Below are 27,814 nucleotides of genomic sequence, written 5' to 3'. Positions count from 1 at the left end.
GCATGCTAGGATTCACAGTGTGAGATGCTACAAACGTGGTGCAGCATGATGCGTGATATACATTTCTCAGTCCTTTTTTTTTTTCTTTAAAGGTGCACTGAAGAGGAATCTGAACTCGTCTTTCTGCCCGATTTCCCTAATTAGATTGGATTAACGTCTAGCTGCCACCTTTTTCTTTAATTCTCCGCATACGGTGGGAGGAGTCGACCAACGCATGGAGTGCCTTCAGGCAGTCGCGTGGCGACTTTGCTTTCACTTTTGTTTTGTTTCTTTTAGCTTTCCGTGAACAAATAGGTCTAGTCAGAGACTACATAGCTGCAAATTAGGCCCACAGAAATAAAATACGCGTTGACTGTTTGCTTTCGCCGATCACTGCGTATCACTCCGCCGATGGCAGGCAAGCCGCCACGGGACTGGGTGAAGGTTGGTCGACTCCTCCCACCGTTTGCGGGGAATTAAAAAAGAAAAGGCGGGAGCACGACGTTAATCAGATTTAAATTAGGGAAATTGGCCGCACAGGGCAATAATTCGAAGTTTCCAAGAAGGCTCAGAATGTGTAGATCGAGTTCCAGCGGTAAAAATACGAGTTCAGATTTTTCCTCAGTGCACCCTTAATGACGTGCTTACGAATGTGGTTGCCTTGACCATGAGCATGATGTGTTGGAGCCAGCAGGCTGTGTGTGTGGGTTATGCAGAAGGAGCAAGTGGTGGCCAGCCTGGCTGGCACGGACTGCAAGGCACTGGCCTCGGTCGAGCCCGAGGTGGCTCAGGAGCTGCGCGTCTGGCCCAGCACCCCCATCTCGCCAGTGAGCATCTCGGCCATGGCCTCCAGCCTGGACGTGTCCTTCCAGTGCCACCGCAAAAAGGCTGCCATGGCCGACGGGCTCAAGACACGAGCCGGCAAGCCAGCCAAGCAGTCTCGCGCCGTCAAGGCTGCTGCCGCTGCCGCCACTGCCCCTCCACCCCCGACAGCTGCTCCCTCTGCCCCCAGCAACGCACAGGACTCGGCAACAGAGGCTGGTCCCCCTGTCGAGTCTACACAGCAAACAAGTTAGTGGAATAGATCGCACAACTTGTTTCCCAGCAGCCTTACTGGAGAGTGGTCTGAGCTTTGAGCCATGAGGCAATGCATGTACTATCGGGGACAAAAGTGGTGCAGTACTCCACGCGGCGGGAGCCGGAACAACAGAAAACAGCGGCATGCAGAAAAGTTGGCATTAGTTTGGGAGGAGGGCTCATTTGCGAGGAAAGAAAGTTTCGGCAGATTTTTTTTTGTAAGAGTTGAAATTTCAAATTGTCTGTTCGTCTGTTCGCCTGCCCCCCCCCCCCCTCAATGAAGCATCAGTCTCATTGCATTGGCAGTATTCAGTAATGCAGTGTATTCTTTATACAAAACGCAACATCTTGTGTGAAGCGCCACTCGTCCACATTCAGATGAGCTGAAAGGTAGACTATGCACTCTGGCCTTGTCCTTTCTAGCATTGTTCACTCAGTCTGATCACTGGCTGTCGCCTTGGTAACCAGCCAAGTACAGATCTGATGAGCCATAGCTTGTTGATGCCATGCCAACGACAGTGCAGCCATCACATGCTGCTCAGCTCCTGACAGCAGTTATAGTGCCTTTGCCTGTGCACAGCGAAAGTGGCAGTTGGTGCAGAAAACCATCATGCTATTCTACCTGCTGCTTGGAAGCTATGCAGTTCAAGAAACGCCTTTTCTGGCTGCATTTGCTTGATGCCTGAATATTTCCCATAGAGTGAAAAAGATCAGTCAGAATATTTGTGATGGCCAAACCAAATGAGGGGGGGGGGGGGGGGGGATTGCAGTAGAACTCATCAGTCATAATGCAGCTGCCAGCAGAGGATGAGAATTGTGCCATGGTGTTGATATCACAACAGTGAAAGCAGTCAAAGTCAAAACTTGTTCATTTCTGTTTTTTCCTGATTTCCACCGGTGCAGGCGGCAGCAGCAGTGGTGGCGAGACATCGTCCCAGGGCAGCGTGTCCTCCTCGCCCCTCCCACCCACAGGACAGGAAAGCCCCGAAGACGAGGCTGCCAAGTCACTGACGCTTCTGCGCAGCATGCTTGAGCCGGACCTGCTGGCACCAGCAACGGCAGTGGGTCCCGCTGTTATGGAAGCTGGCTCCGTCATTTCCGAGCCGTGCCCGGTTTCCCCCTCTCCCCCCACTTCCGTGACCTCTGTGCCTCTTCCGGCCATCGAGAGTGTGGAGGACATCCTGGCGGATGGCAGCGTGGACGCGGTGGGCCTCACTCTGGGCCAGCTGTTGGGCAAGGCTGCGGAGGAGGCCCGCCAGGGTGGCGAGGAGGAAGAGGATGAGCCTGCGCGGAGGAAGAGGCAGGAGGAGGAAGAGGAGGAGAGGAAGGCCCAGCAGGAGCTGATAGAGGCCCAGGCCAAGCGGAAGGAGGAGGAAGACCGGGCCCGCGAGCGCAGCACCAAGGGCTGGACGGCCCAGGAGGCCGGGCTGATGACCATCGGGGAGCTCTACCTCATGGTGGGTGCCACTTGCAGCAGCAGAGCTCGCGTTTGGGTCATTCGGAACACGGGACAAGTGTTCTTTCTTTTCATGCCCGTCCTTTGCGCAGCTACCCTCAAGACTGTTGTTAATTCAAACTTCAGGGAACCGGAGATTTTCGTTTTTGTTTGAATTATCAGAAGTGCTCCTTAATACAGTCCAAGATAAAATGGGATCTGCTTTATGGATATCAGAGCATATGAAAACTCTTTTGGAAATATACTTCCTTATGCAAAATGTAGCTAAAAGTGTTAGGACAACTGAAAATATGGGTGAAAGGCACTGATATTCAGGAGAGCAAGCTGCTGGTCTAGTTGGTGCTGGTGTTGGTGTAGTTGTCTTGTTTGTCCTCTCTTCTGTCCGTCGTCCGTTTTTTGCACTGAGTTTATCACAACAGGCACTGATATGCTTACTCCTCAACCAGCAGTCTCCAAATGGCTGTATGGTTGAAAAAAAGTTATCATTGGCTTCCCAATAGAGTAAAACCACATTAGTTGGAACTTTTAGAGGCTGGGAAAAACATCCGAATCATCCAAAGGTCAATTTATCGAATGGCTACAAAAAATCATTTTGTGCCACAGCAAATTTAATTGATGAAATGATAGGCTATGTTCATCTGCTTTTTAGTGAAAACTGCACAGCAGTGATGGTTTTTTGCAGTTTATGCTTTAAAGCATGCCCACTGTTGGGAATATCGAAGCAGAATTGCTCCAAAATAGTGAGGCCTTCCGCAGCCTCATTCACAGGTGCGGTAACGGTGGAGACACCTCACAAGTGATGGTGCCCAGCTTGTGACGAATGCACATATTTGCCACATGGGACCACACAGACAGAAGTGACGTGTTAGTCAGCACCTGAAGTGATGCATAGCTGGGCTTGGCTCGCTGATGCACGACCATTAGCCACTAATGTAGTGTGCTGGTAGTGGAACTCAGAAAACGGAACTGTGTAGTGAAGAGGTGCCTCAAATGGCTTGGAGTGCTTTTTTGAAGATTGACAGGGCCCCCCTGTCTACCGCATTCGAGCTAGCTGGTTGGAGATGCCGAATTTTCTGCTTGCATGACGCCGCACACTTTACATACTTGACCTCGGTCACAGTTCTTTCGCACGTTAGGAGCGTTAGAGCGAAACAAAATGTTTGAATCTAGGAAATTAAGTGATACTGCGGTACTAATAAGCGGCTTTAAAATGCATTGAAAATATACCCTTCTAACCAAGATTTTAAAATTTAAATTAAGTGAAAGCAGGAGTTATCAATGTTTAAATTATTCATCATCATCATAATCAGCCAGACTACGCCCACTGCAGGGCAAAGGCCTCTCCCATGTCTCTCCATTTAACCATATCCTGTGCCAGTTGTGGCCACTGTATCCCTGCAAACTTCTTTGCCTCATCCGCCCACCTAAATTTCTGTCTACGCTTTCCTTCTTTTGGAATCCACTCCGTTACCCTCCAGGACCAACAGTTGTCTTGCCTTCGCATTACATGTGAAGTTTAAATTATCGTGAGTCTACTGTGTGTAGACACAAATTTCTATGAAAATCAAAGGCAGGCAGTTGCCACTGTGCTCACCTCATATGGCATTGCATTCAATGTATAGAGGTCCTTGCTTATAGTGCATGAGTGCATGTTGTTCTCAGTTCTACTTTTGCTTTTTTATGCCTGCTACCTAAGCCTGCAGAAGGAAGATGTGCCACGGATTATTTAAACATTTTTTTTCTGGTTCCTGAAAGTTAGAATTAAGGAACCTTTGCTGTAAATGCTGATCTAGGCCTTTCTTGCATAGAGAATACCAAAATCTAACCAGTGCAGGAAAAACTTTGTGCATATAGTACACATATAGCCTCTAGTTATACTACTTGTGATGCGCACACATGGTCTGTGTGGTCATTGCTCTAAACAGGGTGATCCTCAATAGGCCTAGCTGCTTTCTCAGGTGCTTATGCAGACCCCTTCCTCCTGTCCGTGCACTTATGTGGGAACAGTATATAGCACCTCCTTTAGCCAGAGCCCTCCTGCTTGTTCGTTCGTTGCTGTCCGTGCAGAGATAAGCACTCGCCAGCTCACTGACAAGCAAACATCACATGGCCTGTGCCAAGAGGTGGCACATCAGTCAAGTGTCACCTTTGCCGAGAAGGCCGTACACACTTATCCAAAGGCACTGCTCCATCCAATCTGCGTCCGCAGTAAAATCAGTCCCATGGCTTTTTCTGGTTATGTCGATATTTGTCTGGCTGCAAGAGACGCATCTATATCTGTGTATTGCTTATAAAATTGCATTTGAAAGTTTTCCCGCGGCTCCGTGGTTACCGTTTTTGAAGCAAGTGGCTGGGTAGCCGGAGCTCTGAGATCTGTGCCCACAAACCACGCCGAAACACTGCAGTTTACTTGCAAAATCGGCCTGTGGTGACAACACCTGTGTTTCACTTTGTGGCGTTTTCTGTTTTATGAAAGCTCTGTTTTCAGTGAAAGTAGCGTCTTTTTCATTAAAACACACTAATCTTTCTATAAAGTCCAATTTCAATTTGTTCGGAGTGCCTCTTAAGCATACTTACAAACAGCATTTGTTGTGGCTGACACGGCAGTGAACTCCTGACTTCAAGGGGGGAGTTACAGAGCTGATGTGCAATAGGGAATCATTGGAGCATCTACTGTGCTCCGTTTCATGCATAGTGTGCAACACAGCGGAGGCTACGGAAGTGCCCGCAAAACCATATTACTGCGCCACATAACATTCATTCTTCTCTGAGCCTCTGTCAGTGTTTGGACGTAAACAAAGAGTGACATAAAACGAAGTGGTAGTATTGAAAGTCACGGTGCTTTGAAACATCACTGCTTATTCTTTCTTGCAACACGGCGTAAAGAAACTCAGGTTGCCATGGACACAACGGGATACAAGCACAGTGCTGCTATAGCATGGCAACTCATCACTGCTTGTGAACCAATGATAATTAATTTATTAATTTGATACAACGGGGTACAAGCACAGTGCTGCTATAGCATTGCAACTCATCGCTGCTTATTGATTGATTGGACGATCGATTGACCAATAAGCAGCGATGAGTTGCTATGCTATAGCGGTACTGTGCTTGTATCCCATTGTGTCCATGGCTACCCAAGTTTCTTTACGCCTTGTCTGCGAGAAAGAATAAGCAAGAAGTGATGTTTCAAAGCAGCGAATCAGCCATGCTGCTCTGGTTGATGTTATTTGAAAAAAGCAGCCCAGCTCTTCCCTAGGCTTTGTGCGGTATTGCAGGACAACCTTTCCATTCTGCTGGTGCAACTGCCTGGGTAGGGTACTAAAAGCTAGCCCTTCTTTTGCAGATGGGCTGCCCAAGCAAGATTGTCCTTCACTACGACTTCTGTCCCGTGGAGCCGAAGGGCGACAGCGACTCCAAGCGAAGCATCGAGTGTACGGCTATGCTGAAAAAGCTGCTGAGCCTTGCAACCGTCATGTTTGCGGAGAAGAACAAGCAGGTCAGCCAGCTGCTTTCCATTGATGCGGCTCAGTTTTTTTCTCTTTTTTTTTTCTTTTTGTGCATTCTTATTGGTACGACTAAATGAAACTACCTAGATGAATCCATGGGTGGATTGTATGAACTCAATTTCATTCTTTGAACATAGCCAAAGGTATGGCAGTTTTACAGTCAAATCATGTTACTTACAGTGGATGGAATAGTTAACACGGAAAATAAGAATTATAATAGGTGTTCTTCATTGATGGTTGGTTAGCGTAAATGAATGCGTTAACGTTTGATGTCGGTTTTAGGGTATTGTGTGCTTGATGGTGAGTTGTTGTCCAAAACTAACCTGGATCACAGAATGCTTGCAGTTGGTACTTAAGCTTCGAGAGATTCTTTTCCCGGTGAGGCACTGAACTTCCTTGTCATTTTTTTTTGCAAACTGTGTTGCTTACTCGTCTATGTCTTGGAAACTCTGCACTCTTCGCTATTGCCTTGCATTGGCTAGGTGACTTTTACAGTCTCAAAGGAGGGGGGGCTTGCCATCAATGCTGAAAGTGCAGTCATATTTGTGAGAGTCATTGGTGTTGTGCAACTATTTTGGTCAAAAAGTGACCATTGCAAGTGGTCGCATCAGCCAGTAAGCGACAATTGCAGGTTGTCGCACATTACTTGATTTTCCAGCCTCACAGCCCTGAGTCGCAAACTGCTAAACCACTCAGTGACGCCTTGGAAGTAATATGAAGCTTCTTCTACATCTGGCTTCTCATTGGACGGTAACGGTCAAGACTGACAACTTCCAGTGTGAATAAGATCATTTGCGAAAGTGACCCACAGGTTGCACTTGCTACTATAAACGTCGGTGCTGTTGTCCTGCTGCTCGGTTGAAAATTGCTGCCGGTCACATACGCTTAGTGACTTGCAAGTGTGATTGCACCCTAGTGATTCGTACCACATTGGTATTCAAGATGCACTTGCTCCTTCCAGGGACCCCTGTCTCCGCCAGCTGGCAGGTGTGGCAGCGGTGGTGGGGCTGGAGGAGGCCGGGGCAGTGCTGCCGCGGGTGGCACCCCTCCATCGGGGAAGAGTGCGGCCAGCCGGGCTCTGGGCCGCAGTCCGTCCACTCGTACGGCCCCGCCACGGCCGACGCTGCAGCAGGTGCAGCAGGCGCAGGTGCTGGAGAACGTGGCGGCTGCTGACGGCCAGCCACAGCCAGCCCCGACCACAGACCAGCATGTGTTTGTGGTCCCCATGGGCATGGCCCCCCGAACACACAAGCAGACCACCACCATGGCTGCCCCAGTGGTGTCCGCAAACATCACACGCCAGGAGCAGCTGGACGTGAGTGCCAAACGCCTGCCTTCAGGCGTGGTCTGCTCTTGGGCGTTTTTGCTGGCGTTTTGCAGCTGGAGCTGCTGAGTAACTTCCCTTGGTGTCCGTGGTAGTGTTGGCGTGGTGTGTTGTATAACTGAAAATTGCTGCGTTCATGTGCTTGCCTGTGGAAATGTGGTTGAAGTTGGCCTAGAAGTCAGCAGTCTTGGTATCTGGGGCATGGGGGTACAGCACAGCTGTCGCTCTCGTGTCTTTGCCATGTGGGCTTGTCTGAAAGTTTCTTTGGTGTTCAGTCTGCTCTTCCAGCCAGTAGGCATGCACTGAAAGCAGTGCCAAGTAAACTGTTTTTCTGTTTTTTTGTGCACTCATGGTGTATGCTATATTGTTCCTTCACCGTGCCTGCAGCGCCTAGTTCCGGGCAGCAGGCGGGGAGTGCGCCTGCGCTCGGTCCGCAAGCCCCTGGTGGTGCAGCGGCCCCTGCTGCCTCGGGCGGACCGACGCCCCGTCACCCTGGTGCAGCTGCTGCCCTCCTCTTCGCCCACCCTCGCAGCTGTGGTGCAGCCCCTGGCAGCCACAGACAGCCTGGCCCAGAGCAAGGGACTCGTCAAGCTCCTCCACCCAGCAGGTACGTTGCACACTGACGGGAGTGCATCCTGTTATGTCTATGCTCTCGGGTGTATTTTGTAGTTTTCGCTGTTTTTCACAGTTCAACAATGATTTATTGTGTGCGCACTTGTCGAGAGCATCCAAGCAGAACTGCTCCAAAATGCAAGGGGGTAGGGTCTCCGCGGCAATCTTTCATGGTGTGATGTGGTAGCGATGGAAGACCCCCACTCTCTCTCTCTCTCTCTCTCACACGCGTGCACGCACGCACACACGCACAAAGCGGGCAGTGTCACTTGTCCTATGACAAACTGTCTTTATGTTGCAATACACCAAAATAATTGGCCACGTTAGCATTGGGGACCATTAACTCACATGCTCATGCTCACTTGCTGAAGAGCCACGCCTGCTGGTGGCTGCAAGTGATACCTGCCCTGAAACGATTGTCTGCCATCTTCATCATTAGCCAGAGCAACAAGCCGTTGCCACGGGCACTGAGCCTTGTCCTGTTCAATGTGCAGTGGGCTTTCCCTGATGATGGGTGACTCTGCAGAGATTATGGCACAGTAGACCGTTATTGCTCACCACACGTGAGCATGGTATATATCCGGGAGTTCTAATGCCTGTGCTTCTTGTCACTTGACCATTTCACAACAGTGTGTGAGGTGGGGTTGGTGATTCGAAAACATGATTAACATGTTGCCTGTTCTTGTGTCCTACTGTTTTTTCGTCTCAGTCTTTACCACTTTGCTCATGTCTGTGGCAACCTTAAAGGTGCACTGAAGGGGAATCTGAACTCGTCTTTTTGCCGTGGGAACTCGATCTACACGTTCTGAGCATTCTTAGAAACTTAGATTTATTGCCCTGTGTGGCTGATTTTCCTAATTAAATCGAATTAACGTCCGGCTCCCGCCTTTTTTTTTAATTCTCCCTCGTACGGTGGGCGGAGTCGACCAACGCGTGGAGTTCCTTGCAGCCAGCTCTGTGGAGGGTTTGCTTTCGCTTTATTTTGTTTTTTAGGTTTCCATGAATAAATAGTTTCATTCGTAGATAATATAGCCACAAAATAAGCCTGCAGAAATAAAAATACGCGCGGACTATTTGCTTCTACAGACTATACTACGTATTACTCCGCCGATGGCAGAGCGGCAAGCCGCTGCGGGACTGGCTGAAAGGCACTCCACGCGTTGGTCGACTCTGCCCACCGTACGAGGGAGAATTAAAAAAAAAAGGGCGGGAGCCGGACGTTAATTCGGTTTAATTAGGAAAATCAGCCACACAGGGAAATAAATCGAAGTTTCTAAGAATGCTCGGAACGTGCAGATTGAGTTCCCATGGCAAAAAGACGAGTTCAGATTCCTCTTCAGTGCACCTTTAAGCCAGGGCCCACAGCATTATCAGTGCTACTGTCGGCTTTTTTCTTTTAAACATAAAAATTCTTTAGCTCCCATCCTAGGAAAATTCAGCAAACTTTATCCGGAAACTGCAATGAACTGAGGTCACAACTGTCGCCGAACTAAAGCCAAACCTCTTTGAAACGTTCTGTTGTCCAAATGGTATCCAGCTGAAGCATTGCCGTACAATGGCCCCAAGTGGGACTCGACCAGCGCTTATTTGAACATAGCATCTTTGTTTGTGGGTTCCTTAGACTACTCGGTCGTCGCTGCAGTCTCCTGTGCAATGTGTTCAAACTACTAGTTACTAGGCATACATAGATAGTGAATTTTCAGTTCAAAGCGAATGCAAGGAAAATATTTTTTAATCAAAGTGAACAGTTTGTGACTGAAAATATGACATGTAGTGAGAAAGAGGCACTTTATTTCAGTTTAGTAATGATGCTGAAATATGGGCTTTCCAGAATTTACTAAAGTAAAGCGTCATTAATTTGACTTCACGGGAGTGGAAAAACATCCGAATTATCTAGTGACCCCCAAAACTTCCAAAATCCGTTTGTGGGAAAGCGAAATTTATTTTGTGGGAACATGGACAACTGTTATATCCTTCTCGAAAGAAATCTCAAAAGAAATAAAAAAAATACTAGATTTTGTATCTATAAGGTGTTTTTTTCTCCGAAAACATCCCAGAAATTGCACTGAATATGTTGTTTTGTGACGGTAGGAAGCAAAAAACTGTCTGAGATCTCTGAAAATGCTAGTTTTCTCAGATGTGTTTTTTGACCTGACTTCCCTTCCATATCTAGTGTGTTAAAGACGAGACTGAAGGAACACACACAAGTCGCACAACAGAGCGCTCTTTTGTGTGTGTGTTCCTTCTGTCTCGTCTTTAACACTCTAGATATGGAAGTTAAAAACCAACTCGCGCAGCATATTGTATTCTGACTGCCCTGTTTGCAGAGAGCATGGCATTATAATGGCTTCACAGATTTTCGTGTGATTTGTTGCATTGTATTCCTTGACCAATTTTTTATTTAGTGCAATTTCTATATTTCTCAATTACTATCTCATTTTTTTTCCCCCCCTGTCACTAATTAAAAAAAATTGCGAAAGATTACGAGTAATCTGTGCCAAGCCTGCGCCAAAACTGTATTTTCTTACGAACAAAATTCTTGGGCTCCATGTGTTATTTATACCTCTGCGTTAGGCAGCACTAGTGGAAAATGCAGTTTTTTGAGAACCTTAAACCAGTCCTTAGTATATATAGGAGGCTGGGCATCATGCTGGCAGGGTGCGTTGTTGCTGTCAGGGTGCTGCCAAGGCACCTTAGATTGCCCCACCGCAGATAGTTACAAATGATACAGACCATGAATTTTGTTCAGTGCTGACACTGAAGGATGCTTTGAGGTCAGTTTAGCCTGTTCTTATGCATTCATGTTTAAAAACGAAAACAACGAGCCTGTCACTTGGGAAGCCAAATACTTTCAGCAGCGCAGCCATTGGGAGGGCCGCATTCAGAACTGACTTGAAAGCCGAGTGGTTGTGAGCGCCATTGAGCATTAACTCAAGAGGCGCAGCTAGTGGTCGCTTTAGCAACAACTGTGGTTCAGTAAAATTTAGGTGAAACCTGTCATTTTATTAAGCCCGCGTATCAAACCAAACGGGGGTCTGTGACCTCTCGTATTTGTTCCAACTTGTGCAGCCACGGCGAACATCGCAGGGGCGGCCACGTTTGACGTGCAGCCGGTCCAGATGCCCCTGATAGAGGCCAGCAGTGTGGCCCTGCCCGTGACCCAGGCGGCCTGCCTTGTGACCACCACCACCAGTGGCGGCATTCCCGCTGTGGTGGAGGCCACCAGCACAGCGGCGGCCGATGTGCTGGTGGCCTCAGAACCAGTTCCCCAAGCCATGGCAGCTGCTGCCATCCAAGAAGTGCCACCATCAGCCAACCTGGTGGAGCCACCACCTGCCCTGGTGGGGGCAGGAAGCACGGAGGCCGACAGAGTGAGTGGCAGCCTGCATACATATATGTACAGTCTTTGTCAAAAGTAACCAGGCTGCGGGGTTTGCTTCTGGCTCGTACAGTGGAGCCCTAACAGCTTCCTTGAAGCTGAAATGGTTGTTAAAGGTAAGGACTGGGGGTCTTCTTACCTTCCAACAACTTTTGATGTTTGGGAAAGTCACAAGAGCTCCTCTATACAAGCTAGAAGCAAACCATGCAGCCTGGTTACTTTTGACAAAGACTGTAGTACATACATACATATGTTTATGTAACATCATGAGGATGATGGGTGTGCCGGCAAAAAGCCAGTGGGAAGACCTGATGAAGGCCTGTACCTGAGCAAGGTCATGACTTTGAGGAAGGTGTTCTCATGCTGGTTTTCACGAAATTGTTAGGTTATTATGTTTTAGTTTCTGACTCTGATTTTGCTTTGCTTGCTTGGGCCCTTTTAGGCTCGCTCGTTGTTGCTATTTAAGGATTCTTGACACCGCCCCTTTGTCACAATGTTGTTTGCACGCGTTTTTTCCCTTGTGTTTTTTTTTATGCTGGTTAAAGTGCTTTTTGATGTAATCATCTCATAAAGTTTTCCGCCCCATTTTTTTTTTAATTTGTTTTTCCGGTTCATGCTTTTGTGGGCTGCACGTTGATGACTGTGCTTTAGGTTGTAATCTTTGGCCCCCTGACTGTCACGTGGTTTTTGGCATATATTGTGCTGGGTTTCCCTCAAAAATAAACAGTTGTTAGTGAGTGCCCGTCCTGTCGTCGCCGCCTGTTTTCGCGCTGGTCATTTCGAATTGTTTGGAGGGCTTTCTGAGTTCCCTAAATGCCTAAATCCATTCTTGCCTCAGTGCTCATTTTTCCTTGTATGCCCACTTCATTTCGGGACTAATCTTATCGTAATTGCTTTTAGTAGACTTTCACTTTGCAGATAGCCAGTTTTGTTAAATTTGGTCATCTTTCTGAAGGATTGTGCAACTGCATGTTTTTTTTTTTTTTGCATGCACCATAGACAGAAAAGCATGGAAGGCAAGACATGTGGGGTTCCTGGGCACTTTTTGCAAGCCACTGTGGTTTCCTGAAACTAAAAACATTGAGAAGGGACTCCTTCGTTAAGGATTTCAGTTTTTAGAAGTTTTAAGCATGAAGCATATGAGACCTGCCAAATTAAGATTTGAATTGAGAATTTTTGTTGATATGTATAGCCTCATGCATATTCACTAATTCAGAGGAGCGACATACAATACTCTTGAGAGGAGCAGGATATTGCAGCAGTTGGAATGTGATGCATTACAGTGTGGGTGGAAAAGGTCATACAGAATGAAGTTATACAGATTCAGTAGTTATACAGATTGTTACAGATATACGGATAGTTATACAGATTCAGTAGTTATACAGATTGAAATATCTGGACATCTGCAGATCTGTTCCTATATAATAGGACGCAGGAGCAAAACATTTTTTAAGGACTTTTTGAAAGAAAAAAAAATGTACGGGAAAATATACGGGACAGTCAGACATCTGACATGAAAGTTCTGCGAAAGCAGTTGGATTTACTCTCGATGATTACTTTGATGCTTTTACTCTACTGAATGCTGGCCAGTGGCTTATTGGCTCTTGTTTCATCGAAAATGCGCCACAAATTTGCCGCTTCTTTTGTATTGACATCCCCCTGAATGTTAAAATCTAGTTTGGGATTGTTTGCTTCGTGGTTTGAAATGAAGTCTTTTAACTCTCCCAAAGGAGAAAGGACGCAGGGCGAAAAGCTGCGTTGATGCAGCTTGGAAGCCACCCTGTGCCCTCTGCTGGGGTTTATAGCCCCAGCAGCTGATGACAAGAGCAGTGGGAGAGCGCACTCACAAGAGAAAAGAAATACAGCCGCAAAATATCTGCATCTAACAGTTTGATGAAATTCCTACTGTGCTATCATTACATAAAGTTATAACGGGCACATTTCACAAATTTATATTCAGGAACTCATTTGAAATCAGCACACACACAGCGCAAGTAGAACAAAAGTATGCAGACAGTACGTATTTGTTATATCACGGTGACCTCTCTGTGTAAATTCAAAAATATGAATGACCGTGGTTAATTCATGCCTTGAACTCTCTTCAAGTGTGATGTCGTTCTTTTCAAGAATATTGAGATAACGTGCTAAATTATATGTCAGTGACTGCTTATGATAATTAGTGCGGCAGAAATGTATGGACCACGTGATTTGGTGCCATGTGCTGTAATAGAATGAGTGAGGTTGAGACCTGATAAAATAAATTCAGTCTTAGCTGAAACAGCATTCTTATACAGAGAAATTACATTGCATGAAAATAACTGCGATTTTCATGATAATTGAACTTTATGAAGTAGGGGTCCGTATGAGTACATTTGCTATTAATCTATTGGCTCGTTTCTGAGCCAGTAGGATTTTCATTTCATTCTGCTTGGTTGTTGCCCCAGATCATGAGGCAATAAGTTATGTGTGGCAGTATACATGCATTGTAAATTAGTATTTTCACTCTTGTCGGAAGTGTGTTCCTCTGAGAACATAAGGCGCCATTAATTTTGTTCATTTTTGCGCAGATGTTCTCAATATGTGTCCCATTTGAGCGACTCATTTAAAACAATGCCGAGACACTTCACATTTGGCATGACCTCGATTTGTTATAATGCTGTAATCTATTGATAGAGGCCGACTTGAATTTTTTCTCAGCGTCAAAATGACATAGCTGCTAATTTGCGAGGGGTGATCTGTCAAGTCAAGGTTCACTGCTCTGCACGTCGGCTTGCATTTGGTTTATTCAGTTTGATCACTGGGACCGTAGGCTCTATTTTCACCTTGCTTTTTTTGGTTGCAATGTGTGTCTGCCTCTGGCATATTGCAAAGATGTTTTGAAGGTGTGCAGAATCCACAATGAGTTGTGTTGTAGCACATTGTAACGTTTGCTGGGAAATCTTATCAGTTCCACCTTGCTTCTCGCAGACCCTTGCCCAAGACGGGTTGGGCGTCGCTGCCGCTGTTACTGCTGCTGCTGCTGCTGTCACACCCAGTGGTGTTGTTGGGCCTCTGTCGCCGCCCAACATCTCATCTCTGCTGGACATTTCCTTGCCTGAAAGTGAGTGTCGCTTTTTTTGATGATCTGATGTCGCGGAAGCGTCACTTTTTTTTGGGGATGAAATGGGTGTGTGTTCTTTATTTTTTTTTTTTCCTCCTGTGTTTTCGACTAGGCCTTCCGTCAGAAGGCACTGTGGCTCAGATCCTGGGGGATGGCGACACACTGCCGAGCTTCGTTGACAGCGCTGGGGGTGGACTGAGCGGTGAGTTGGCGAAAAGCATTTATTTTTTTTTTTCATGAATAATCCTTTTAGAAAGTTAGAAAGTTAGGTTTTATTGGTCCCAAAAAAATATACAAAACATCATAAACATACAGACGAGGGTTCCAAAGTCAAAGACTGCACCGGGACCCTCGATAAATCAATAATACAAGAAATGATTACAGCATAGTTAGCGGATAAATACAAAATATAGAAAATATCAAATCGATACTTCACCACAATAACAGAGTCAAAAATCCTTTGAAGTGACTATGTCCCCTTGTCATTTATGCTTATGCTCAGGGAAAGATTTGTCATTCCATTCATTGCAGAGTATGGGATGCATTGTTGGGATGCATTAACTTGCAATGAGGCCAGTTTTGTTAGGCTAGTTAATCACCATCTTCTTCCTTCTGCAGCATACAATCAGTGTCGAGTTAGCACAGTGACTGTGTACTTTTAGGATTTTAGCAAAGGAGCTACTCTGTGTTGCAGCTCTGAAATGGCTGTATGTTGGCGCTGAGACAGTTGCTGTCATGCCTTCATTCTTCTGCAGCCCTCTCGGCACTTGGAACGGATGCTCCAGCCATCGAAGCTAGCAACCCACTGCCAAGCTTTGCCGAGGTCTCAGACTCCAGTCTTGCCTGTACGTTGCTCTGGCTTTCGTTTGAGACTGTAGTTAAGCTGTGCTTAGGTCACTTCATTCATCACTTCAAACTTGGGCCTTGAAACCATAGAGTTTCTTACTATTACCTAGAGGGAAAGCTGGCGGCGCTGCACTACAGCCACCATGGACGCTCAAAGCATCATGGGGCGGTGAGCTACTTGTTGCGGAACAGTCGTAGTTTTTCGGGAACACGGAGTGGCACTACTTAGACGTTTCATTCCAAAAACGCTGTTCGTGTGTGCGCAGACGACTTTCGCGCGAACGCAGTGTGCAAAACCCATAGTAGTGAAAACGCGACGACACACGATGACAATAAAAGGTTTCACTTTTCTGAAATACCATTAAAAACCTCTTATAGTGTTTAAGCAACAACATTTTTTTTGAAAACGTATTTACTTTTAAAAGTGCGCCTGTTAATTACGAAATATTAGTTTTTATAGTGTTCTTTACTTGGCCAATAGGAGAGCGAGTCGTCTCTTATTTTGGGCAAACTTTGCACTTAAATGCTTTTCTGCTTGTTTGTTGCAATCATTAGACAAGATATTGAATGTTAGGATGTTTGTAGTTATCAAACAACTTTATTTTTCTATTATTTTTCGGCCAAAAGTTGCAGTTCCGCAACAAGTAGCTCACCGCCCCATGATGCTTTGAGCGCCCATGTTGGCTGAAGTGGTCACGAGGGGTCGCCATGCAAACTCCCATAGACGGGCTGCCAGCTTTCCCTCTAGGTAATAGTAAGAAACTCTATGCTTGAAACTGTGTAGAGCAAAATAGAGTTATGGTGGTGGTAGCTCTTGACGTGATTTGAAATGAATAAAGTTTCGCACAGGTTTGGCGCGAGCATTTGTATTGACTGTTGTACTTGCACTGCACTGAGCATTTAGTGTGCAGATTCTTCTAATTTGCTGCTCTGTCTCCCCTACAGCCTGTGCAATGACATTCAGCGTGAAAGCCTGCGATGTTAAGAAAAATTGCGCGTTTTCTGTGAAACCTTGTACGCTTTAATGTTTTTGAGGTTAACTTATTTTTACCAGTAATTTGCGTTGCTTGCTTGTTTAAATCTTTCAGCTGCTTTTAAGCTTGCCTGTGAAGAAGCAACAGGCATAGCCCCAGCAGAGAAAAGTGCAACCATCGGAAGGGCAGAAGGCTTGGCGACACCACCCATGAGTCCCTTCAAGCTTGTCCCTTCAGCACCGGATCCCAACTGGCTCAACGGAGAGGTATGGTAGTGTTGCCGGACGTGTATTTACTCTTTGAGTGCTGAAGGCTTGTTTTTATTATTATTATTATTATTGGTATTTTTGATACCTTTCTGCTAGCAGTATTGCTCCCTTGCCTGGAACTTTGCATCAGAACTTGCATTGAAACTTGCTTCAAACCTTGCACATCAGAACTGTGCACGTCAGTACGCGCCCTGGCATATGCCCATGCCCAGTAGGATACATGGAGCTCCATGTATCCTGCTCCGAAAGGCCATTAAATAAGTTTGTAAATTAGTTCCGACGTTGGTGGGTACTTTCCTAGACAAATGGCTGCGAGAGCTGATTCCCGATAGCCTCCGGCATGTACCGGAATCCGGAACTGCCGAACCGTTTGCCTTTCGGTTTGCCATTGACAGCCAGGCCGCATTTGAGGGCGCTATTTTGTTGCCTTTTATATCCATTTGCCTCTGACTGCTGGCTTTATGGTTGCATTGTTGCGCGTTTATTGCTTTGTACTGCGCATCCGCTGTCGTTTCATCCAGCTGGTATGAGGAAGGGTGGGTGTCGACTGATATGTGCAGTCAACATGTTTTTGGCCAGCGAAGGGCGCGAGTTGGGAAGTTGATGTATAGGCATCAATTTACAGTACATTTGGTGTCAGTTATCACCTTTGTGGAGTTTCTCTTTTTAAGCCATATTTAGTGAAAAAAGAGTGCAGGTTGCGTGAATAAATACAGCGTTCATTCCTACACAGTACCTATTATATTTGGATATAAACCATTTTGTTTTAGTGAGGCTTGATGGCAGTTATTTTCTCGGCAGTACAGTCTGTGCGTTCTGCTGCATGTGCTCTCGCTGATCCCAGGGTTTCTCTGCTTGATTACTGATGGCTTTTTTTCTTTTCACAGGGCTCAAACTTTTCTCTAAGTTCTTTGCTGAACACATTGGACTCTCCGATTAAAGTAACCCAGGGGGGAGCACCATCTAGAGTGCCTGAACCACCTGTCTTAGCCTTGGAGAGCTCGAGCATGGATTCCATCTCAAGACTGGCACCTGATGTAAGTGTCCGCAATATGCCAAGATGTTGACCTTCGCAACAGTATTTATTTATTTATTTATTTATTTAATACTTCGGAGTTGCTTGACTCCAAGGAGGCGTGAGCACAGATACAAATAAAAAGCAAGATATGCACGAGCGTCTTGCAAGAGCAAACAGATGATGCTAAAAAAGAAACCAAAAAGACAAGGGTTTCACATACAAAAGGCTCTCAAATTATCAACAAATGTTTCTACATTCGGGCTGTTCACTACACACTTCGGCAATTCATTCCACTCTGTAATCGATTTGACAAAAAATGAATGTTTAACTGTGTTAGAGTATGCACGAAATTCTTGCAGCATTTTTCCATGTTTATAACGCGTACTTGCTCGTGAAACAGGAGTAATATAATCATGGGTGTTTATTCTAATCAGATTGTTATATATTAGGTACAAAAATTTCAACCTTGCTTCAGTGCGCCTTGTCTGAAGAGATTCTAGGCCAGTAGAATTGATCGTAGCTGTTACACTATCTGTTCGTTTGTATCGATTGCAAATGAAACGGGCCGCTGTCCTCTGCACTCTTTCTAATTAGGAAATATTCTTGGCCGTAAATGGGTCCCATAAACAACAAGCATATTCCAGACGAGGCCGCACCAAATCCTTATACGCTGCCAGTTTCACATGTTTTGGGGCCTTCGGCAGTTTACGCCTCAAACACCACAGATTCTTCAGACTCTGTTTTGCACTGTATTGCAGAAAAAACCATTTGTGATGAGTGTTGTCCTGTTGAGTTTGTCATGAGTTTGCCTCCATAAAGCTTTAGTTGCAACTTTGAAAAAAATTGAGTGATGAAGGATGGGAACAAAACAACCTTTCCCCCTTGAATAAAAGGTAGCGGACACCGGCACAGCTGGGTCGCGGCATGATTTGATGTGACCTAGCCAGCTACAAGTGGGTGATGCAAACCGCTGGCTCGGTGTAGAGGAGGCTGCCTTGCATGCGTTGATGGCGAAGTTGACACTTCTGTTGGGACTCCATGCTCGACAGGGAAGCGGCCTGCACTGTGGAGGCTTGCTTTGTGAGGAGTTGTGATGCACCACAAATGTGTGCTGTAGAAGTTGTTCTGGGCGAAATTTAACCCGAAATCTAGTCTGCTGAAGCCAGTAGTCTGGATTCATTAAAACTGAAACATGTTGGATTTAAAATATTCATGAACCAAGTAAAATTAGTGGTACTGTCTGTTCTATCTTGATGTCTGTTGTATCCGGATCAGGCGTAACGGATGCTGACTATATAATGCTATATGTTTTTAAGCTTGCATGGCTGAGCGACTGGAGTAAGCTTAGTAAGTGCATCCACCTTGAGATTTGTGAGATGCTAATGCAAAAAAAAAACAAAAAACATTGAAGCACCGCCCACACCTAGCAGTGTCAGTCCATGCCCCACAATGCAGTCATTCTCGCTCTGTGCATGCAACGGGCTGATTGCATGCCATGCCAGCCTGCGTAGTTTCTTTGTGTGTTATACCATTACCAGCGTGCATCTCCGATTATTTTTAATAGCAAAGCTTGGCCGCTAAAGGTAGGGTGTTCCTGCGGCAAATGTTTTTGGCCTGTGTTCTATTTTTTTTTCTGTGCTTTCTTAATTTAAGAAAAGAACACTTCATTTGAATATTTTTTGCTGTCCCGATGACTGCAAATTAGCAAGGTTTTACCATGTTAGTTGACTCCTAGTTTGGAGAGCATGATTTTGAAAAAAAAAAACAAGTCTGCCTTTGTTCGAGTAACTACAGCAAAGTAAATAAATCTGTAATACACTTCTGATGTTTGCAGATTGGTCGTAACTCTGTACATTGGAATGCACCATAGTAAATTGTCCTCATTAATGACTTAAGGTTGCAACATCATCTGGCTAAACAGAGTCGACACAGAGAGCAATAAATTTTTGCATATAGTGATGCAGCTATATATGCAATATTTTTTTTTTTTTCAAAACATTAATCTGTGAAGTAACATCTCTGATACTTTTGTGTTGCCATTAAATTCTAGCCTTGTCTCATAGCTGTGACTCTTTTCTGTCTGTCTTCTCCTTTCCAGGTTGACACCCAGCTACAGTGCCTCATGAATGAGAACAGTGTGGACTATGTCGCAAAGTTCGCCGACCTTGCTGCGCAGATTGCCTCGTCCAACTCGGAGAGCAAAGCCACATAGACTTGAACGTTCATACGGCTCGCTCACTGTACATAGCCCTGTACCATAGAACTGTTGGAGACCATTATTTATTACACTATTGTAGTGTTCACTTTGCTTATTACGAGGCTTTGGGTGTAAATAGATACTGCTGGTGCATTGTTACTGTGGAGTGGAATGCTACTGTGCAGCGTGGTCACCTGTGTGCATTGCGGAGTACTCGTCAGCTTTGCTGCAGTGTTCTGCCGCTGCTCATTCTTGTTTTGTTAACTGCAGCAGTCACCAGCGCGTAGTGGAAGTTAGGAGTAGTGCAAGCCCTTGCAGTGTGGCGAGTGCTGCGGGAGTGGAGTACAACATGGGAGTGCAAACAGTAGACTGCGTGCCGGTAAATGGTTGGTCAAGCAGTCGCTACCAGTGCCCACTAGTTTATAGTTTATCCAGAGAAGACGCACATATATTTTATTGCAGCGGAATGTCATTGATTTGAACTAGCTTGATTGAAACCTCGGGCTTATTTGACCTGGTGTTACATGACCTGTGCAGGTAATGTGTTTTAATCAGAGAAAACGCCAGTGAATTCAAACACATGAGTATCTGCAGCAGTTGTTTCAAAACAGGCTGTGCAGCTGACGTGCCATAGCTGGAAAAGCACGGCAGCGCACCGGTCTGCCTCTGACCCAGCAGCGAGCAACCGTGTGCTGGTAACCACAGCTGATCGTGCGACTGCCATGAGTGCACGGTTATTGTGGTGCTGCTGGTGTTGTGTGCATATGTGGCTTGCCATCATCACCCGTGGCTGTCTACCATCAGTGCAAGTTGCGTATCTCCAGCTCTGTTCTTGCCACCTAGCATGCGTTACATGCACGAAAAGTCCTGGCATGTGCCAAGCTATGTGGTTACCCGCACTACGTTATGCTACAGCCCCTTTTGCAGTTGGGCTACTGTTAACTCAAACTTCTCCTAAGTAAAAGAAATTTTTGGCTCCCGTCAAGTTCGATTATCAAAGTGCGGCTGTAAATGCGAAGAAGAGGGGCATGATGCACCCGTAAGGCTGTCGTTAGTTTGCATGGCAGTGAGTTTTAATTCTCACAGCATGCCCTGGGGCAATCACCATTGCATAAAAAAAAAAATTCTTGCAGCAATAAAAATGAGTTGCTCACAGTGGCTGGCTGCTTTGACCTTCTCATTTGGTCAATCATCTTTTGTTATATGTTTGTCTCCTCTAAATAAACTAGCTGTTGGGAAGTGCCTGTCCTATCATTTCACCTTCTGTTGTCCACTGTTTGTACTCCCACATAATTTGCCCTAGTGCAGTCTACCAACTAGCCCAACAGTATGCATTGCTACAGACCAGCATACACTTGTCGCTGTGTCGAAACTAAAGTACTGCGTTTTCTCCCTATGGGAACAGAGTTGCACGAAGGTTGGCCTTCTTGCTCTCGAAAGCATCCAAGTTATGAAGGAAAGCCACTACTATTCCTACATGCACAAGCCCTGCGCGGTGCAGTGGTTGGAGTCAGTGCTGATTGCATCCATCTATTTTTGGCTGTGAAATTTGCTTTATTGCAAGCAAAACTCTGTTGCAAAGAGTGAGGCAGCTTGCCACTAGTAGGCCATTTGCACCAAGGCTTACCTCGACAAAGCTTCAGAAAATGCTCGCCTTGTGAATACAGTGGCGCCATCTATTGAAAATGTTGCCAGTCATTGGAGCATGGTTTTCATTAAAACTTTTTGTCTTTTTATTGAGACTGTGTGTTATGGATAGATAAATAACGTTTTAATGAAATTGTGCACTCTCATAAAAAGAAGCCTTGCAAAGCACAAAAAGAGCAGCAGCGGCCTAGTGCTTTGAGCAACTGCCTCGCATGCGGGAGGCACGGGGTTCGATCCCCAGTGCCTCCGGATACCCATCGGTGATACAGTGGGTACCAACTTTCTCCTGTACTGGTGCTCGATTTCTTTAGGGCAGATTCAATTTGCTTTTAGCTGCAGTCAAGTTCCACTGGTGCACTGGAGCCACATGATCACACTTGGCCAAGGCTCGACTGGTCCTAAGGAAACAAAGGAAACTAATGTGCAAATCTGGCTCCCACTGGGAGCATGTACAGTCGCGAGCAAAAAATATTAGCACAGATCACTGGCGATTAGAATTCGTATATCTCACCACGCGGCGCTGCGGTACGCAGACCTACCTAACGGACCGCTTCCATGTTTGCAGCCTAGGGGAGGACGGCAGGAAGTAAGCTTTATCAAGCGTGCACTGCCCGAGCGTTGAAGTGCCGACCCTACGTGACTGTGCTTGCGGCATTTATTTTGGCTCGGTTATCATGAGCAAAGATTGCTCCTTTTTATTACTGTTCTTTTATGTCCGCGATAGTTTATCAAAAGGAACTCGCGGGAACAATATATGATAGCGCTGCTTTTAGCCGGTAATTTTGCTGTCCATGGCAGTCCACTGAACCCCCCTAATACTGTAGAATGGGAACGGCCCGGCACTCTCGTTATCAGCCTCTTCGCCACCCACAGCGCCACGCGTTGTCATTCCGGCACTCTGGTGTTCCATCGTGTGTGCTAATCTTTTTTTACCCGCGACTGTACAGTATAACTAAGCTGAACTAGAATTGCAGTATATTTGTCCTATGAGAGCCAGAGTTTCGGGCTTATTTTTTATGTGCTGCTCTCTTCCCTGTCGGCCAAATGCGGTCACATGGTTCCAAATCATCCACGCAGTGAAGAGAAACCAACACTTCCACACCATTGGAACTCTACTACGGCTGGAAGCCCATTGGCTCCCCCATTGTTCACGTGCTTTGCAGTGTTTCATTTTGTCTGTGTTCTTTGAAAAGTTTTTATGTCAAAAAACTCCGACATTTATGATGTGTTTTGTGTAGTTGCTGAAACGAAAACTCTTTGAGAACTGTGGTGTTTACTGCAAGTGATGCCACCCATAAATATGGCGGGCATTCTGTTGTTAATTCATTGAGATAGGTCTAGGTTTAGCTACCACATTACTGTCATGCTGTGTCCCTCTTTGCGACAGTATTTGTTCTAGAATAAAGTGAGTTTGGCAGCCAAAAATAAGCGGATTGAGCAAGTACTCACTGTGACCGCTTCACCAAGCACGCCTTCTGAATGCAAGAGGGGTGGCTTTCCCTCATAAATTGAATCCTAGGGAGCAATATGGCAGACCTATGCACACCATGTGAGTGGCGCCATCTGCTGCAAGCTCTGTAAAGTAGAGAGTTCTGGGTAACACCGCTTATCGCAATGCATCAGTGTGGAATTGCTGTGAAATGCTTGCTGTTTTTATCTGATAGGCATACTGATCTATGTAATGTGGTTCAGCAGCCCGTAACTGTTGCTTCTCTGCTTTTGACAGGTGTCGCCTCTTGTACTTGGTGGCATATGTACATTCACTATGTTCTGGTGGGCTTCAGTGGAATGCTGCTGCTGCTAAGGCTGAGATAGCGACCATTTTGGTCGAACTTTATTGCAGCGGTAGTCAAAAATGTTGTTTTAGATAAACGAGTCAGCTGAAAGGTGACCTTTTAAGCAAAGTACAAATCTGTGCGGTGGCCGCTTTGGGAAGCCAGTTATACAGAATGCACTGAAGTTGTTTTGTACTTTTATTTTATTTTTTTACTCCACTGCTGTGCATTCAGCCTTGGTCATTTTCATAGAATGAAAATTTTTTTTTGGATGGATGACACTGAGCATGACAGCGAAATAAATTGGCACCCCCGAACAGCTATGTAGGCTTTTTTACAGATTCATGCAAAACTGCTGCATAAGTGAGGTGCAGTGAAATTTTTTTAGAGGTCTGCATTTCAACAGGCAAGTGTGCACTGATCTCAAGACACGTCAAGGCAGCTCAAGTTGTGACATGAAACAATGCCATGGATAGGCAGAATTGCAGTAGTCGTAGCCCCATTAAGTGGTATTGCTACAGTTTTACATCTTGTTCAACCAAAAGAAAAGCATGCCATTTTGTTTTGCTCACTTAAGGTTACACAAGTACAAAATTTGTTCAGTGATGCGTTCCGTTGGTGAGAAATGAGTAAAACATATATACATATATATATATATATATATCAGTTTTATGTGTCTTGCTGTGTAGAATTGCAGGACTAGAAGACCTTGTTACCAGGTGCATGGCGTCGCATTAAATTAACAACAGAAAGTGCAGTCACGGTCAGTATGGCTTGCAACAAGCAAAGTATGCTCAGAGCTTTCTTTATAAAGAATGGTGCCTGGGTGGTGGACGAAATTTATGTATGTAGCTCGCAAGCAAGAGAGCAGAACTTTCTGCACTTGGTTTCGTTGCTATGAGGTGCAAATTGTACTACTGTCGTCTCTGGTGTGTTGCAGGCCTTACCGAGCGCGACAGTACGTAGTGGTAAAGTGCTATTGAAATGGGAACCTTATGACTAACACTGCGTCATTCTGTTAAAAAGGCCACATGCTCATAGCATTTCAAATGAAGTTCTGAGACATTTTCTAGCTAGGTTTCCTATCTTTCAGAAAAAGAAACAGACAGTGTACAAAATGAGCAGTCATTCCTCTAACTTTAAACTTAATTTGGCCAGTGGAAGACAGTACTTGTTTTTGGATAGATTTCGGGGACTTGAAAAGCCGTGTGTAGCAAGTTTTAGTCTTGGCATTCGAGCAACACACATTTGTGCTTTCTGCGAGCTATCCCAGTGAAACTTGCGCACTGAAAGAATCTGGGTTGCTCAAAACGGCTGACTAGCTAAGTTCCTGTCTGTTGCTTTAGGCACCGGAATTCCTGTGGTAGCGTCTATTAAAACATTTTATTTTGTTTCGTGTAGCTTAGCCAGTCTTAACAAACTGCAGTGGCAGCAATAGCTATATGCAAAATAATTGATGTCAAAAAATTGTCCAGTCCCATCTACATGAAATCTCTACACTGTTCTGACAAGGTCCTGTGCTTGATTAGAAGACTGACTCAAGAATTACCGAGCTCTAGCAAGGTCGCTAAATGCTAATGCCAACTTTGGCATTCCAAACTTATTTGGCTCCCATGCTGTTTTGAAGGCTACAAAAATGTGCATGAAATTCCCGGGATTTGCATTTCAAACACTGTTTGAGTGTTTCACTATTTCCAGCAGCTCCCACACTGATCATCGCTGCTATGGGGTAATTTCTGTGACGCTGTGGTCATTATGGGTGTGTTCAGCATTTATGAATTAACCACGGTGTGGCTGTATTTCCTCTTCGGACAGGTCAATGGTTTTCAGGATTTGTTTAGTTTTGGCTCCTTACATCACCCTTGTGGTCAATGTTTTGCTCAGCTTGCGTAGGGCACCCTGCTTTGTAGCTGTGCTTTCCTAAAAAAGGCTTTTGGGCATTGAAGCTGTTGAAGCATTTTGTGAAGCTATGCGATAATCCCATAGCTTCGGCTCACGTTAAAGAACCCTAGGTGGTCGAAATTTCCAGAGCTCTTCACCACTGCGTCCCTCATCGCCTGTGCTGCTTTGGGACGTTAACCCCTCATAAACCATAAATCATCATGCATGAAATTGCTCCAAGAAAGCTAACTATTTTCAAGGGTCCATTTGTTCTGACATGCACAGCGAAACAGTGCTTTGATATTCATGCCAAGTCTTCCATCAAGCGAGTCCATCAGTTTCTGTTACGTAGTGTTTATCATTCTTTCACTGCTGTACATTGTTTGCATATTTATTGTCACGGAGATCACTATATGCCATGTACGTCTAAATTTGAAACGGTGATGTAGCTATGCTCAGAAAACATTCTCTGTAGGTTAACGGAGTGGTGTCATCTTACCGAAAGCACAGTCATCTGTGGAACTCTTCACAATGGAGTTGGGTGAAAAGGCTGTTTACGTGTCATGCAATACCTTTTGATTCTTTGTAATATATCATTGAGGAGCGACTGTGTCAAACTCAGTTTGGATTTATGGTAGAAGTCCAGCCCTCAGCAGTTAGTATCGAAAATAGAAAAATAGCTCTATTCTCTTCGTAGCTGCTTGTCTGGCTACAGCCTTCTCGCAGTTGCTTATGAGTACCACTGGTGTGACGTGGTCTACACAGTGGTGGTCATCGTTTGTAGTTGCGAACGACCATTTGAAAGAGATCATCACCATTATATAGTCTGTAATATGTCACAACAGTTTATTTCTAGATTTTTATCAGTGTTGCTTGAAACGAGTGCCATTTGACATAAACGCGAGGTTGAACAAGCCAACACAATTTGTTGAAAGTGACAAATCTACTCAGTGTCTTCACATAACAAATGCGTATGGCTTTGCACAGATGGGCAATAAAAAGCTTCCTTTTGAAACTAACTGTCTTGTGTGATTGGCTTTCTCTGTGTGACCAGCACCGAGAGTTTAGCATTGATCAAGTAGTGAGCTCCTCTCTGTAAGGAGTCAACTGCAAAACTACAGCTTGTTTCACACTAAGTGCCTACACATTGGGGTTGGGCTGAAAAATGAGTTATTGACTGCTGTGGTGGGCTTGCTTAGCTCATTTAATCCACAACAAGTGAAACCTGCGTTTATGCGGTGCTGCATATTGGATGCTATAGCTGCCCTCAAAAGATAAAGGGCTGAGAATTCATGGTTTTTGCTCATAGCGACTATTTGTTACAAGGCTACAGCTAGACTATATTGTGTTTTTTGTTGCGACTGGCTAGGCGATTGTCACTAGTCATTCACACACTGATCTCATTTGCAGATAACTGGCAATTGGCTGGTGCTAGCTGTTGCTTCTACCAGGGCTGCATGTTTGTACTGAGTATATAGTATTGAAGGAAAGTATGAAAAAAAATCTCGCAGCAAATGCTTTTGCTGCCATGGAGTATCGGGAAAATGAGATATAACAAACTGCAGCAGAGATTCAAAACACTTTGTTTAGATATAATGGGACCAGTGCGAAAACACGCACCAATAGAAGCATAAAGGACAGCACTGGACTCTGTTGTTTATTGAGAAGAGCAGAAACCACGTAACTCAAGTACGCATGTGCATCAGACTCAAGCAGCAAAAGTGAACAGAGGAGATGGTATCACCCAAAGCCCAAGAAACAGTTCTTCTCTTTCATGTACTTAAGCCGTTTTTCAGCAAAAACAAAGAACCTTTATCCATAGTTGTGATTGACAGCATAGTGATTCAGGTTTCACCTCCTTGTAGCACAATGTGGCATGGACTCGGTGCTAAATATTGGCATTGTGTAGTACTTTTTTTTTCCTCCTATGCCTAATGTGCATGTATTGTCTGGTCACCTGGTTCGTGCCCATGTCAGTAAAACTCTAGTTGCAAGTCTAGCGCTGTCCTGTGTCCTCCAACAGGTGCCCATGTTAATGCGACATTAGACTTCACATCATGTGATTTCATGTCCTACACTAGTCACAAGTCGCTGATTGGTCAAGAAGGCGCTGACATCACAAGGTCACGTGACCTTGTGATGTCATCACAACCTGATCATTGTGGCAATTACTAAAAAAATTCAATTGAATTCAGTTCAGCTGCCATCTGCCCACTGCAGTGCTCCATATTATGCGATTTCGCGTCCTGCGTTAGTTGCAGAAATAGCTGACTGGCTGAGAGGGTGGTGATATCACAGGGTCACATGATCATAGTGTGAAAATTAAAAACTGAAAAGCAAGTGGGAAGCGTGCATGATTGTGTATGCAAATATAGATACAATAACAGTGACAACGTTGTGTATGTGGTGAAAGAACTGACACAGACACACAAACATGTAGCAGCAATGTAGCTTCTATCGCACGAAATTAAAAGATGGTTTACTGTTAGCTTAGATTTACATGATTCACATAGTGGCTTGTCTCGTTTTGTCAATATGAAGTTATGTGTAAGGTGTGTGTGCCCTATATGAAGACGACACAGAGTCGCTTCCGTGAAATGTTCCTGGTGTGCGCAACACTTCTATTAAACGTGCACTGAAGAGGAATATGAACTCGCCTTTTTGCCGTGGGAACTCAATCTACACATTTCGAGCATTCTTAGAAACTTCGTTTTATTGCCCTGTGTGGCCGGTTTCCCTAATTAAATCGAATTAACATCTGGCTCCCGCCT

General features: G+C 45.3%; 1 protein-coding gene across 2 annotated transcripts in view; it reads left to right on the top strand.

Annotated features, from left to right (window-relative positions):
- crm (cramped chromatin regulator) overlaps positions 1–26,058 on the top strand; it is a 35,666-nt gene extending 9,608 nt beyond the window's left edge. Inside the window, exons 9-20 of one of the 2 annotated variants that reach the window (XM_089565659.1) lie at positions 696–1,050; positions 1,960–2,513; positions 5,859–6,011; positions 6,983–7,336; positions 7,733–7,952; positions 11,045–11,328; positions 14,304–14,436; positions 14,549–14,638; positions 15,192–15,281; positions 16,371–16,522; positions 17,413–17,562; positions 19,642–26,058. In XM_089565659.1, coding sequence (XP_089421785.1) covers positions 696–1,050; positions 1,960–2,513; positions 5,859–6,011; positions 6,983–7,336; positions 7,733–7,952; positions 11,045–11,328; positions 14,304–14,436; positions 14,549–14,638; positions 15,192–15,281; positions 16,371–16,522; positions 17,413–17,562; positions 19,642–19,755 — 2,649 coding nt within the window. In that variant the 3' untranslated portion in view covers positions 19,756–26,058. Of the gene's footprint in view, positions 1–695; positions 1,051–1,959; positions 2,514–5,858; positions 6,012–6,982; positions 7,337–7,732; positions 7,953–11,026; positions 11,329–14,303; positions 14,437–14,548; positions 14,639–15,191; positions 15,282–16,370; positions 16,523–17,412; positions 17,563–19,641 lie in introns of both variants that reach the window. The other variant, XM_089565658.1, reaches the window with a different exon arrangement.
- Positions 26,059–27,814: the final 1,756 nt, after the last annotated feature.

Source organism: Amblyomma mixtum, chromosome 1, assembly GCF_055824585.1.
Source record: "Amblyomma mixtum isolate Tamu chromosome 1, ASM5582458v1, whole genome shotgun sequence".
NCBI lineage: Eukaryota > Metazoa > Arthropoda > Arachnida > Ixodida > Ixodidae > Amblyomma > Amblyomma mixtum.
The sequence above is the reverse complement of the archived record's forward strand: the minus strand, read 5'-3'. Positions and strand labels throughout refer to the sequence as shown.